The sequence below is a fragment of the Narcine bancroftii genome, chromosome 1, assembly GCF_036971445.1.
Source record: "Narcine bancroftii isolate sNarBan1 chromosome 1, sNarBan1.hap1, whole genome shotgun sequence".
NCBI lineage: Eukaryota > Metazoa > Chordata > Chondrichthyes > Torpediniformes > Narcinidae > Narcine > Narcine bancroftii.
The window spans coordinates 356,427,562-356,441,233 of record NC_091469.1 but is presented as its reverse complement, the minus strand read 5'-3'; the positions used below and the strand labels follow the sequence as shown (position 1 = coordinate 356,441,233).

Sequence of the window (13,672 nt, the reverse complement as noted above, 5' to 3'; positions counted from 1 at the left end):
GTGCATCCAGCTACAGCTCCTGACAAATCAAGTTAGGAATTGGAACTGGAGTTGGATGAACTCTGGATCATTTGGGAGGCAGAAGGGGTGATAGACAGAAGTTACAGGGTGACTATCACACATAGGAAGCAGGAGGAGGGTAAATGGGTGACAGTCAGGAGAGGGAAAGGTAACAAGCAGGCAGTTCAGGGCACCCCTGTGGCCATTCCCCTCAATAACAAGTATACCATTTTGGATACTGTTGGGGGGAACCACCTACCAGGGACAAGCCATAGTGATCATGTCTCTAGCACAGAGTCTGGTCCTGTGGCTTAAAAGGGAAGAGAGAAGAGGCCAGCTATAGTGATAGAGCATTCCATAGTTAGAGGGAAAGATAAGAAGTTCCGTAGAAGAGATCAAGTAACCCAGATGGCATGTTACATCCCTGGTGCCAAGGTCTGTAATTGATATCTCAGAGTGAATTTATGGCACTTTCATAGGGAGGGTGATCAGCCAGATGTCGTGGTCCATGTAGGGACAAATGATGTGGGTAGAAAGAGTGAGGAGATCCTGCAAGGAGAGTTCAGGGAGTTAGGCTTTAGGTAGAAGGACAGGACCTTCAAAGTTGTGATCTCAGGATTGCTACCTGTGCTGTGTTCTAGTGAGGTTAGAAATAGGAGGATAATGCAGCTGAACACTGGAGGCTTGTGACTTGTGGTGTGCATCAGGGATCGGTGCTGGAACCATTGCTGTTTGTCATCTATATCAATGATCTTCATGATAATGTGGTAAATTGGATCAGCAAATTTGCAGCTGACACCAAGATTGGAGGTGTTGTGGACAGCGAGGAAGGTTTTCAAAGCTTGCAGAGGGATCTGGACCAGCTGGAAAAATGGGCTGCAAAATAGCAGATGGAATTTAATGCAGACAAATGTGAAATGTGGCATTGTGGAAGGACAAACCACAAAAGGACATATACGATAAATGGTAAGGCACTGAAGAGTGTGGTAGAACAGAAGGACCTGGGAATACAGATACATAATTCAATGAAAGTGGTGTCACAGGTGAATAGAATTGTAAAAAGAGCTTTTGGCATATTGGCCTTCATAACTCAAAATATTGAGTATAGCAGTTGGGATCTTATGTTAAAGTTGTAGAAGACATTGGAGTGCCTGAACTTGGAGTATTGTATGCAGCTTTAGTCATTTAACTACAGGAAAAATATCAATAAGATAGAAAGTGCAGAGAATATTTAATAAGATCTTGCCTGGACTTCAGGAAATGAGTTATAGGAAAGGTTAGGACTTTATTCCCTTGTCTGCAGAACAATGAGAGGAGATTTGATAGAGGTATTTTAAAATTATGAGGGGGATAGGTAGAGTAAATATAAGTAGGGTTTTTCACTGAGAGTAGGTGAGGTACAAATCAGAGGATGTGGGTTAAGGGTGTAAGGGGAAAGGTTTAGGAGAAACATAAAGGGGAACTTCTTCACATGGAGAATCGTGGGTGCATGGAATAAGCTGCCAGCTGATGTGTGAATGCAGGCTCAATTTTACTATTGAAGGATTTGGACAGGTACATGGATAGACAAGTACAGGTATGGAGGGTTATGGACTGGGTAAAGGTCAGTGGGACTATGCAAAAAAATGATTTGGCTCAGACTAGAAGGGCTGAAAGGGCTTGTTTCTGTGCTGTAATGTTCTGTGGTTCTATGGAAAGGGGAGAGAAGTTTCAGAGATGTGAATATAATTTATAGCAATACTTGCACAATGATACGCTGCTGCAAAACAACACATTTTGTGACATTTTCATGACAACAAATTCTGATTCTGTGATGGACCAAGTGAATTTGAGGGCAGAATGAGAGTTGGTGGCAAAGTTAATAAAAGTGACAAACTTATCATGGATATAGGACACAGTACCAATGTAGTCGTCAGTGTAGGGGAGAAAGAGTTGGGAACATTTCCTGTGTAGGTTTCCAACATGATTATTCCATGTAGACAACAAAAGGGCAAACATAGGCAGGGGCCATGCAAGTATCCATTGCTATGGATTTGATTTGGAGAAAGTGGGAGGTGTTGATAGAGAAGTTGTTTTGGATAAGCACTAGTTTTGCTAGTTGGAGGAGGGTAGTGGTAGAGGGGAATAGGTTTGATTTATTATTAAGGATGAAACTGTGAGCCTTGAAAACTTCCTCATTGAAGATCAAAGTGTCCAGTGGCCAGACATCCATGGTTTATCGATGTGTTTCCAATATTGGTGTTATTTTGGATGGGCTGACTATAATGGAAAATACATAATTTTTTGCCTTTAGTAAAAGTACCGTGTGCTCTCACGTGAAGTAGAATGCAGTTAATTACAAGGTTTACCAATTTAAACATCAATTCTAGCTTCATGCAAGATTATTTTCCATTACACAATGTTCCTTATTATTTTCTTTTGTCCACATCTAAATTTGAATTACCACCTTCAAATCAGTAGTGCAAGACAAATCAACTGAGTTCCAAATCAACCCATTTCCTACCTCCCATCTTCTTATTGACCCAAAAGACAGGGTAAATCAACTTTCACAAGGTTAACATTCATAACTCCTCCCTGACAGTAACCCAGGGAGAGATAGTAATGAAGGAACAGACCTTAACAATCTGTTTCAGATGTACTTTAATATGAGAGGTCAGGACAATATCATGGAATTGCATCAAAATAAGCACTGTACACTATTTGATATTTTGCACATGTCTCCTTGGCTTCTTGTAGATAAATGTTATAATCCAAGTGAACCCATACCAAATTTCAGAACGTGTGCTATTACCAGGCAAAAGATACAATAGCAAACAGCAATTCATTTTATAAAACAAAAACCACAATTTCTAGGTTAGGACTTTTTCATTGCTCATTAGATAATTGGACCTGATGTACTTTTACCTTTTTTTTCCAAAGACATTTTCTGTTGAAAGTAAATAGTCATTCAAGTTATAGCCTGTGACATTGTACAGGAAGCTTCCTTCATTATTCATGAAATAGGGCACTGTGATATTTTTTGTAGGACATTTCTGGAAGGAAAATAAAATATGAATTTTATTCTTTTACCAACAGTGAATAGTGGATACTTCATGGTGGATGAAAGCAAAAAGCACAATGTACACAAATGTTAAGGAAAAATACAGCAAAATAAACTATGAAGTCACAATGAGATGAAGCCACCCCCCCCCCCCCCACCCCAAAAAAAGCTTGTGGAATGAGGAAGAATAAAAACCATGATTGACAGGAAATTTTATATTTGGAAGGAATTCAGAACATATCAAAACATTTTTCAGTTTTAATAATACAGAATTCTAGAAGGCTGTATCGCTCCAATTACACTAAATGAACCCAACAGCCCCTCATGTTTTGGAACATGGGAGGAAACCAAAGCACCTGGAGAAAATCCGCTGCAGGTCAGAGGAGAATAGACAAGCTCCTTGTATGGAGCTGTGCATTCAAACTCAAGGCACTGGCACTGTAATAGAATTGAATGAACTGCTTCACTTACTGTGTCACGCATCTATAGAACAACATAACATAACAATTACAGCACAGAAACAGGCCATTAGGCCCTTCTAGTCCGCACCGAACAAAACACTCCTCTCTAGTCCTACCTACCTGCACAATGACCATAACCCTCCACCTTCTTCTCATCCATATACCTGTCCAGCTTTTTCTTAAATAATAAAATTGACTCTGCCGCCACTATTTCTCCCGGAAGCTCATTCCACACCACTACCACTCTCTGAGTAAAGAAGTTCCCCCTCATGTTACATCTAAACCTCTGCCCCTTAATTCTTAACTCATGTCCTCTTGTTTCAATCTCTCCTACTCTTAACGGAAATAGTCTATCCACATCCACTCTGTCTATCCCTTTCATAATCTTAAATACCTCTATCAAATCCCCTCTCAACCTTCTACGCTCCAAAGAATAAAGACCTAATCTGCCCAATCTCTCCCTGTACTCTAGATGCTTAAACCCAGGTAACATTCTGGTAAATCTTCTCTGCACTCTCTCCACTCTGTTTATATCCTTCCTATAATTAGGTGACCAGAACTGCACACAGAACTCTAAATTAGGCCGCACCAACGCCTTATACAATCTCAACATCACTTCCCAACTCCTATATTCCATGCAATGATTGATAAAGGCCAGCATACTAAAAGCCTTCTTCACCACCCTATTCACATGAGTTTCTACCTTCAGGGAATGATGTACCGTTACTCCTAAATCCTTCTGCTCTTCTGTATTCATCAATGCTCTCCCATTTACTATGTATGTCCTGTTCTGATTCTTCTTACCAAAATGAAGCACCTCACACTTATCAGCATTAAATTCTATCTGCCATTTTTCAGCCCACTTTTCTAAGCAGCCCAAATCCTTCTGCAATCCTTGAAAACCTTCCTCATTATCCACTATTCCACCTATCTTAGTATCGTCTGCATATTTACTAATCCAATTCACCACCCCATCATCTAGATCATTAATGTATATAACGAACAACAATGCTACCATGCAGTACAGGACTTTTGGTCCTCCATGTTATGCCGACTCGTATATTCCTTTAAAAAAGTATTAAACCCTCCCTACCCCATAACCCTCTATTTTTCTTCCATCAGTGTGCCTAAAAAATAATTAAATGCCCGTAATATTTCAGACTCCACCACCATCACTGGCAAGGCATTCCAGGCACCCACAACTCTCTGCATTAAAAAAAAAATTACCCCTGATTTCTCCGCTAAACTTCCCTCCCCTCACTTTGTACATATGTCCTCTGGTGTTTGCTACTCCTGCCCTGGGAAACAGGTGCTGGCTGTCCACCCTATCTATGCCTCACATAATCTTGTTGACCTCTATCAAGTCTCTCATCCTTCTACACTCCAAATAGAAAAGTCCCAGTTCTGCTAACCTTACCTCATGACTTATTTTCCAATCGATGTAAAATCCTGGTAAATCTCACCTGCACCCTCTCCATAGCTTCCTTGACCTTCCTATAATGAGTTGATCAGAAATGAACACAAGACTCGAAGTGTGGTCTGACCAGAGACTTGTAGAATTGCAACATGACCTCTCTGCTCTTGAACTCAATCCCCTTATTAATGAAGCTCAGTATTCCATAGGCCTCTTAACTATCCTATCAACCTTGAGGGATATATGGATTTGGACCCCAAGGTCCCTCTGTTCATTCACACTTTTAAGTAACAACAAGCTCACACCAAGACACAAGAGAAACTTGTCCGTGAACTACTCTTTGCAGACGATGCCGCTTTAGTTGCCCATTCAGAGCCAGCTCTTCAGCGCTTGACGTCCTGCTTTGCGGAAACTGCCAAAATGTTTGGCCTGGAAGTCAGCCTGAAGAAAACTGAGGTCCTCCATCAGCCAGCTCCCCACCATGATTACCAGCCCCCCCACATCTCCATCGGGCACACAAAACTCAAAACGGTCAACCAGTTTACCTATCTCGGCTGCACCATTTCATCAGATGCAAGGATCGACAATGAGATAGACAACAGACTCGCCAAGGCAAATAGCGCCTTTGGAAGACTACACAAAAAAGTCTGGAAAAACAACCAACTGAAAAACCTCACAAAGATAAGTGTATACAGAGCCGTTGTCATACCCACACTCCTTTTCGGCTCCGAATCATGGGTCCTCTACCGGCACCACCTACGGCTCCTAGAACGCTTCCACCAGCGTTGTCTCCGCTCCATCCTCAACATCCATTGGAGCGCTTACATCCCTAACGTCGAAGTACTCGAGATGGCAGAGGTCGACAGCATCGAGTCCACGCTGCTAAAGATCCAGCTGCGCTGGATGGGTCACGTCTCCAGAATGGAGGACCATCGCCTTCCCAAGATCGTGTTATATGGCGAGCTCTCCACTGGCCACCGTGACAGAGGTGCACCAAAGAAAAGGTACAAGGACTGCCTAAAGAAATCTCTTGGTGCCTGCCACATTGACCACCGCCAGTGGGCTGATAACGCCTCAAACCGTGCATCTTGGCGCCTCACAGTTTGGCGGGCAGCAACCTCCTTTGAAGAAGACCGCAGAGCCCACCTCACTGACAAAAGGCAAAGGAGGAAAAACCCAACACCCAACCCCAACCAACCAATTTTCCCCTGCAACCGCTGCAATCGTGTCTGCCTGTCCCGCATCGGACTTGTCAGCCACAAACGAGCCTGCAGCTGACGTGGACTTTTTACCCCCTCCATAAATCTTCGTCCGCGAAGCCAAGCCAAAGAAGAATATAACCATGTACTCAGCCTTCTGGTTTGTCCTTCCAAAATGCATCACTTCACACTTATCCAGATTGAACTCCACCTGCCACTTCTCTGCCCAACTCTGCATCCTGTCTATATCTTCTTGTAACCTTTGACAAACTTCTGCTCCATCCACAACTCCTCTAACCTTAGTATCATCTGCAAATTTACTGACCCATTTATCCAGGCCATTAAAAAAAATCACAAAAGCAAGGGTCCCAGAACAGATCCTTATTCACTAGCCACTAATCACTGACCTCCAGGTAGAATACCACTACTATTCTCTGCTTTCTACCTGCAAGCCAATTTTTTTATCCACACAGCCAAGATTCCATGGATCCCATGTCTCATGACTTTCTTGATGAATCTTTCTTGGGGTACCTTGTCAAATGTCTTGCAAAAGTCCATATAGACTACATTTACCACCCTATCCTCATTGATTTCTTTTGTTACCTCCTCAGAAAATTCATTTAGACTCACGGAGCATGACCTTTCCTTCACAAAGTCATGCTGGCTATCCTTGAGTAGACTGTATTTCTCCAAATGCTCATAGATCCTATCCTTAAGAATCTTCTTCACATTTACTTCAGCAACATGAGGTATATAGTATTTGGCCCCTGGGACTTATCAATCTTGATCTTTTTAAGAATATCCGACACTTACTCTTCCTAATCTCTGCATTATACAGCATACAAGCCTGTTATATTCCAACCTTACCCTGATCAAGGTATTTTTCTTTTGAGAATTCTGAAGCAAAGAATTCATTTAGGACCTGCACATCCTCCTCCAGGCACATGTTGCCTGCTTTATCCTTTAGTGGCCCCAGCTTCATTCTTGTCAACCTTCTGTTCTTCACGTATGCATAGAACGCCTTGATAGTCTCCTTAATCCTATATGCCAAGGTCTTTTCATTCCCCCTTCAAGTTCTCCTAAGTCCTTTCTTAAGCTCCTTCCTGGCTACCATATACTTCTCATGAACCCTTTCTGTTTCCTGCTTCCTATATTTAATGTATGCTTCCTTCTTCCTCTTGACTAGCTGCCTCACTTGCTTCGTCAACTATGGTTCCCTTTTCCTACTATTTCCCCTGTTCCATGGGACAAACTTATTCTGAACCCAACCCCTAAACCTCCTCCACATTAGTTCTGTGTTTTCACCCTTGAACATTTGTTTCCAGTTTACCCTTGCAAGTTCCTGCCTCATCCTATCACAATTATCACTTCTCCAGTTAAGTACTTTCCCATTTCTTCTGCTTTTATCCTTATCTATAGCTATTGAAAATGGCTGCAGTAAGTCTCAATTTTAACATTTGCTCCTTCAAAATTCCAAGAGGGGCAGGGTGATGGGCTGCAAAATTATGAATCACTAGCTGAAAGATGAAACGGAGACAATTCCATTCCATGCTTTTTGTTTTGTTATTTTCTGGTCAAAGACCATGGGACTAGTTTGCACATATAACCTCCACCTTCCCTTTCATGAAAGGTTTATAGCTTGGAGTTCATAGGGCCTATTGGTCATTTCATTTTTATATGGCCTCAATGAAACATGTCAAATGAAATATAACATGGACACTGTTACAGTTCATTATGTTAGCATAAACATTAGCTTTTATCTAATAAGACAACCAGATCAAACTGAAAAGAATTTATGTGAAATTACCCCATGAAATTTCAATGAAACAGTAAACAAATCAAATATAAAAGGCCAGAAAACTTGTTCTTGGTAAAGCTGAAGTTTTTGTGAGTGTTGGTTCTTGCTACAAGTATGAGGCCCAGCTTCGGGCCTTTCTTAAGCAGACACTAACTGCCTCAAACTGGGACATAAATATGGAGTAATAATGTTGCTAATTAAAATGGAAAAAAAAGGATACTTCTTTTTTTTTAAAAAGTGCTTTAAACATTAAGTCATCAGAAAGCTCGAATTTAAATTCACTCTTAGTAGAAAAATATATATCCTTGGAACAATTATATTAAGGCTGATTTCACTGACCACGTTAAAACCACGTGTTATTTATTCAATAGTCCTTTCTTAAGTTATCGAGTTAAACATGCTTTGAGCCAAAAAAACCTGTGCTGATTTATATTGTGTTCCTTTTATCAAATGGTTGAATTTCAAATTAGTGTTCCATTCTTTAGAATGGAGCACTAATTAGATCTTCATTCTCAAAGATATATTATAAATTGAAATGCAATTCTCCAAAATGATTTCTACAAAAAATTCTGATCCTATCTGTCAGTCCATATAACTCTGTACCCTGTCCATTATTACAGTAACATTATTTTGAAATGTCTAACCCTTGCTTGTCTTTATACAAGTTCCATTATCTGCTAACACAGAAATTGATTTTCACATAGAAAATAGAATACAGCATGTAAAAGGCCCTTCAACACATGATACTGTGCCAACATATATAAACCTACGCCATGATTAATCTAACCCCTCCCTCACAGTCATAATCCTCCATTTTTCTCGCATAAAAGTGCCAATTAAAGAGTGTTTTAAATGTCCTTTATTGTATCAGCCTCAATCATCAACCATTCTGGGTACTCAACCACTCTGTATAAAAAAAATTTGCCTTTGACATTTCCCCTGAACTTTCTCTTACACAAATGTTCCACCTCTTTTGTTACCATTGTTCCTTTACCTTACCATCTTTTCCCTGTCTCAGTGGGGACAAATCTGTTCAGAACCCAAGCAAGTGGCCACTAAGCAACCTCCACATTTCTGTTTTTTGAGGATCTCAATTCCATACAGCTTGTACATCAGCTTCTTGTCATTTATCCCTTTCAATTCTTGTTCTCCATTTATTACTGAGTTGGTTTTAAATCTTCTCATTGATTTTAAGGCACTCTCATTTCTAAAAAAATGACAACTTCAAGTCTAAACCACTAATAACATTTCTGCAACTTTACAATGCATTACCCATAAGAATATAGTGAAATTAAATGCACGTTCCTCTACTAACTTGCTTGATTGATTTATTTAATTAATATCATACATGTACATCAGAAAATAATGAAGATTAATTTGATTACTACCTGATAACTATCTTCACAGTAACAATTATCCACAGAATATTCTGGTTCCAAAGGACCATTCGACCAGCAATAAGGATTGTCCCTATGAATAAGGAAACCACATTAAGTCATTTTCAAAAAAAAATCAAATAAGAGCACCAAAAAAAATTAACTTTTCAATTTTCTTGTACATTTCTTTGCTACATCAGTCAAGAGTTCTGATGAAGGGTTATTGACCTGAAAAATTCACTCTGCCTCTTTCTCCCACACAAGTTATCTAACCTGCTCAGTATTTTCAGCATTTTCTGTTTTCAATTCAGATTTCTGAGATCTGGAGGTTTTTTTTTATTTTCAATTGCTATAAAAAGAATACATTTAATCCTCTTTTGCTCCTTACTCAGAAGCTGATATCCCATTTCTTGTTCAGAAGCGTGAAGAGAAATTCAAATGCATTTAGTTTCCCCTACCATTTTTCCTTTGTGTAATAGAAACAGTCTGCATCTTCTCCATCATAACTTGACATAAACACTTATATTGCTTCCTCCCTTAACTTTTCCAGCTTGAAGAATTAAAAAACTAGCTTCTTTAGTTAATACAAAGTTCATCTGGAAATTGTTACACTTTCTTTGGCTTTCAAATAGGGTTAGCAATTCCTAAATGCTATTTTAAAAGCTCAAAAACTGTGAAGCACATTAGATTCAATTCAAAACAATGTTCAGGGGCTCCCTTGTTAAATGTCACCCTGATTCAAGAATAATGGGCTTTAGAGATCATAATTCCTGCATTCATTCACCTGTCCTCTTAGTTCTGACCTCACAAAGCAGTTTGCAAATGTTCACACTACTATAGAAGTGACATTCATTTAGTACTAGGGAATGCCTGGAAAGAATGAATGTATGTAATGGTAATGGAAGAGTTAGAGCTGTTCCAAGAGGCATAGAAATATGAATAGCCTTCTGAAGAACAGTACATACAGTGCACAAAGAGCATTTACAGGACTCAGCCAGCGAGATAACTGTAACGGCATGAGTCCTCATGAACGGCTGCACTTTTAGGAGTCAAGAAAAACAGCTCATTTCCCCCCCCCCCCAGTTTGTTGTAGAGCTTCTAGTGATCTCTTCAATAGAGCAGTGATCAATAAAGTATCCATCATATGTGGCAAATATCAGGATAGAAGAATGCTAAGGCAGGTTTATGGGAGTAACCATTACATGATTTTTGAAGCGAAAGGTAATCACTTTTGTGAGCTTCCACATGTTGTCCTCACTGACTAAACTCAGGAATCATAGAGACCACCATGCCAGTGGAATTCAGTGAAAAGAGAGAACTGGCAACTGAAGGATAATGAAAATAATTAGCTGATGGAGGACAGTTGTCTTTTAGAAAGATAGAGGCCAAGGTGGGAAGAGAAGAACAGGCAATGATCAGGTGAGTTGTGAAGATAATGCTAGTTCAGGCAACTAAACTAATTATGGAGTGAGAACTGAAAGTGACTGGTGTGGTCTCAGTCAGTCAGAGAGCCACAGGTTCAAAATCTGAGCTTCAGGAGTTCAGGATTAATTGCAGGGAGAAGGGAGATGTGAAGGAAATATGAATGGGAGGATGCTGGAAGCAAGATTGGGAGATGTGTTGTTTTCTCATTGGCTATGTCCAAAGAATAGAAGACAAGTACACATGATGTGATCCTAATCCAGTATTGCTTCTAGTATTAAATCATGGTTGATCTGAGGATGCCCATTCTTGGGTAAACAGAGTCATTTTTCCCAAATGTTTCAATTAGAGTGTTGCACCAGAAATTGTGTAATTCTATAAGTGTTTAATGTGGAAATTTCATAGAGGGTACAAGCATGAATCATTCCAGATATGCCTGATCAAATTATTGAAATGTCTTAAAAAGATCTGGAATTGGTCATTATGCGACTTCACTCATGGTAAATTCTAATGTTAACTTAAACAATGTTTAGAAAGGCAGCAATATGCAACCATAGTACTAATTCTTAATATTTGAATCAGTATTCTCACTTCTTTCATCATGGTGCATAATCATACTGCCAATTTTGGAGGGGACTCTGGCTGCACTTTTAGTGTATAGGGGCAGGAAGTTGGGGGCAGTGGGGTGGAGAACACTTTTTCCAATGGTGAGAAAGTCAACAGTATTAACCCATCGTTAGCTAGCTGCTCTCCCACCTGGCCAATGTTAAAGAATAAAACCTAAGGCAGTCAAACTCATTCAAATAGTTGAACGATAGACCCTTTTTATACAACCTTGATGATTGCTCGAACACCCTTCCTCCATTGCACCTCCAATAAAACTGGGGTGATTTGAGTATTTTTTTATTGCGAACATCCAACCTGTCCCAAATGTTCAAATATTTTGCTGACTTTCTGTGTGCTGTTGCCCCAGTGAAAGAAATTCTACTTCTTGGCACTTCAATCCTTGAGTGAAAATGAACATAAAATTATTAAAAAGTGAGTATCACAGGGTTTACCTACCGATTGGAGGCTTGGCCAGTGCAGGGTTCATTCATTTTCAAAGATTCGAGCAACATATTCGTCAGGTTTTTGAAGTCCATCTTCCCAGAACTATTCAGAGTCAAAAGGCCAGGGTTAGTTTGCATGTTGAATAAATACAGTGAGACAGGGCTTTTCAATATTCTGACCTATTGATTTATATGAATTAGTTAAAATACACAGGATTCATCTTTTTTTTAAATAGGAAACTAATATCCCATATTTCTGTTATTTTTCAATGCACAGCACTAATATTTAAAAGCCAACATAAAATAAAATAATGGGTTGTAGCCGTCTGCCATGAAGAAACACACACACACTCGCAGTGTGGGAAGTTGATCTTTGGTTTTATTAAGGCTGGAAATGCTCCTTTTATACAGCTGGAATTCCCTCCGTATGGTTGATTGGTTGACATCAGTCGCATGAATAACAAAAACGGGATTCCCACAGGAACATTCTTGCATATGAATCCCCTTCTTCCCCAACCTGGTGTTGCTCTGTTAGCTTCCAACTGCACCAGTTCACTATGTTAGGAGTCGCATTAATGAGTTATGCCACTGTTTATTACCGCACGATGTGTCGGCCCAATCTCCACGGTTATGGGCCGCCACAGGGTATACTAATCATTAGCCACAGTATGAGGCACATCCATTCAGATACTTATAGTTGAATAATTACTTTCATAATTAATGGATGGACTTTGCAGTCAGCTGCAACAAAATGACAAAACTGTGTGTTTACAATCAAAACATTGTCTTTTACTTGGATTCTTACCTCTCTAGTCTCCTTATTAAACTTACTTAGCCCAAATACATGCAAGCATAATAACACATTAATGGTGCTATCAGAGGAAACCAACAATAGCATGGAATCTAGTAATGACATAAAATTAACTTGGTCAGCAAATCATGGCACTCATGGAACTTCCTGAAGATTGTCAATAATAGGCTTTGCTTTCTCATATACATATGTATACACATATATATACACACACATATATATATGTATATATATATACATGTATACATATATGTATACACACACACACACACACACACACACATATATAATATATATATATACATACACATTGTAAACATATGTCTATACAATAGGATTTCACACTAGTGAATCAAAACATTGTGTTCTATTGGTTTACTTTCAACTGTGCCTCTATTTACACAATGCTGTAAATGCCAGTTAACCTTTTGCATATCCATTTGGTTACTGTTCATGGGCTATATAGGAATATAGAAAATTATAACAAGATGGTACCATTTTTTCAAAGACTAAATCCATCCATGAAACAATGAAGCAATATGGTGCAAATGATCTAATGACAACCACTATTCATCATTGAGAACAAGCAAAACAAGTATTCCAGTTAACTTCTCACAAAACATTTCTCAAATTTCTTAGTATCAGGAAAATAGTATTAACTTACTGTAGATATGGCAGTTGGATTACTGAGCCAAATAACATTTATGGATACAACAAAGGTCATTTCCCTTCCTGTTACCCCATTATATCTCCTTCCTCATCCCCCAGATCTCCACCCATTCTCATTTCCTTCCCTCCGTGGTTCTATCCATTTTAACCCGCATTTCCCCTACAGGGCAGGATTCTTCCCCCATTCCATCTCCCCTTTTCAGGTCCACTCGGTTCCATCTGTCCTTCCCTACCAGCTCTTCTCTAACATCACTTTCACATCAGATTTAAACTACTACACCCTTTTTCTCCACTTATCACCTCACTACAATCTTTTTTTTCTCTCATGCCTCTCACTGCCCTTGTCTGGCTCCTACCAATCAACTGTCACTGTCTGCCATCCTTCACCCCTCCCTGGTTCAGCAATCCCCCACTGGCCATGGTCTAATCCCCC

At 39.6% G+C, this 13,672-nt stretch overlaps 1 protein-coding gene across 2 annotated transcripts in view; it reads right to left on the bottom strand.

Moving 5' to 3' along the window:
- The window catches only part of LOC138749915 (ATP-binding cassette sub-family A member 13-like), a 288,645-nt gene that overhangs the window by 47,804 nt on the left and 227,169 nt on the right, over positions 1-13,672 (bottom strand). For both annotated transcript variants that reach the window (XM_069911960.1, XM_069911968.1), the window contains exons 43-45: positions 11,773-11,862; positions 9,301-9,382; positions 2,905-3,032 (exon numbers count right to left, since the gene is read on the bottom strand). In XM_069911960.1, coding sequence (XP_069768061.1) covers positions 2,905-3,032; positions 9,301-9,382; positions 11,773-11,862 — 300 coding nt within the window. The remainder of the gene's footprint in view (positions 1-2,904; positions 3,033-9,300; positions 9,383-11,772; positions 11,863-13,672) is intronic.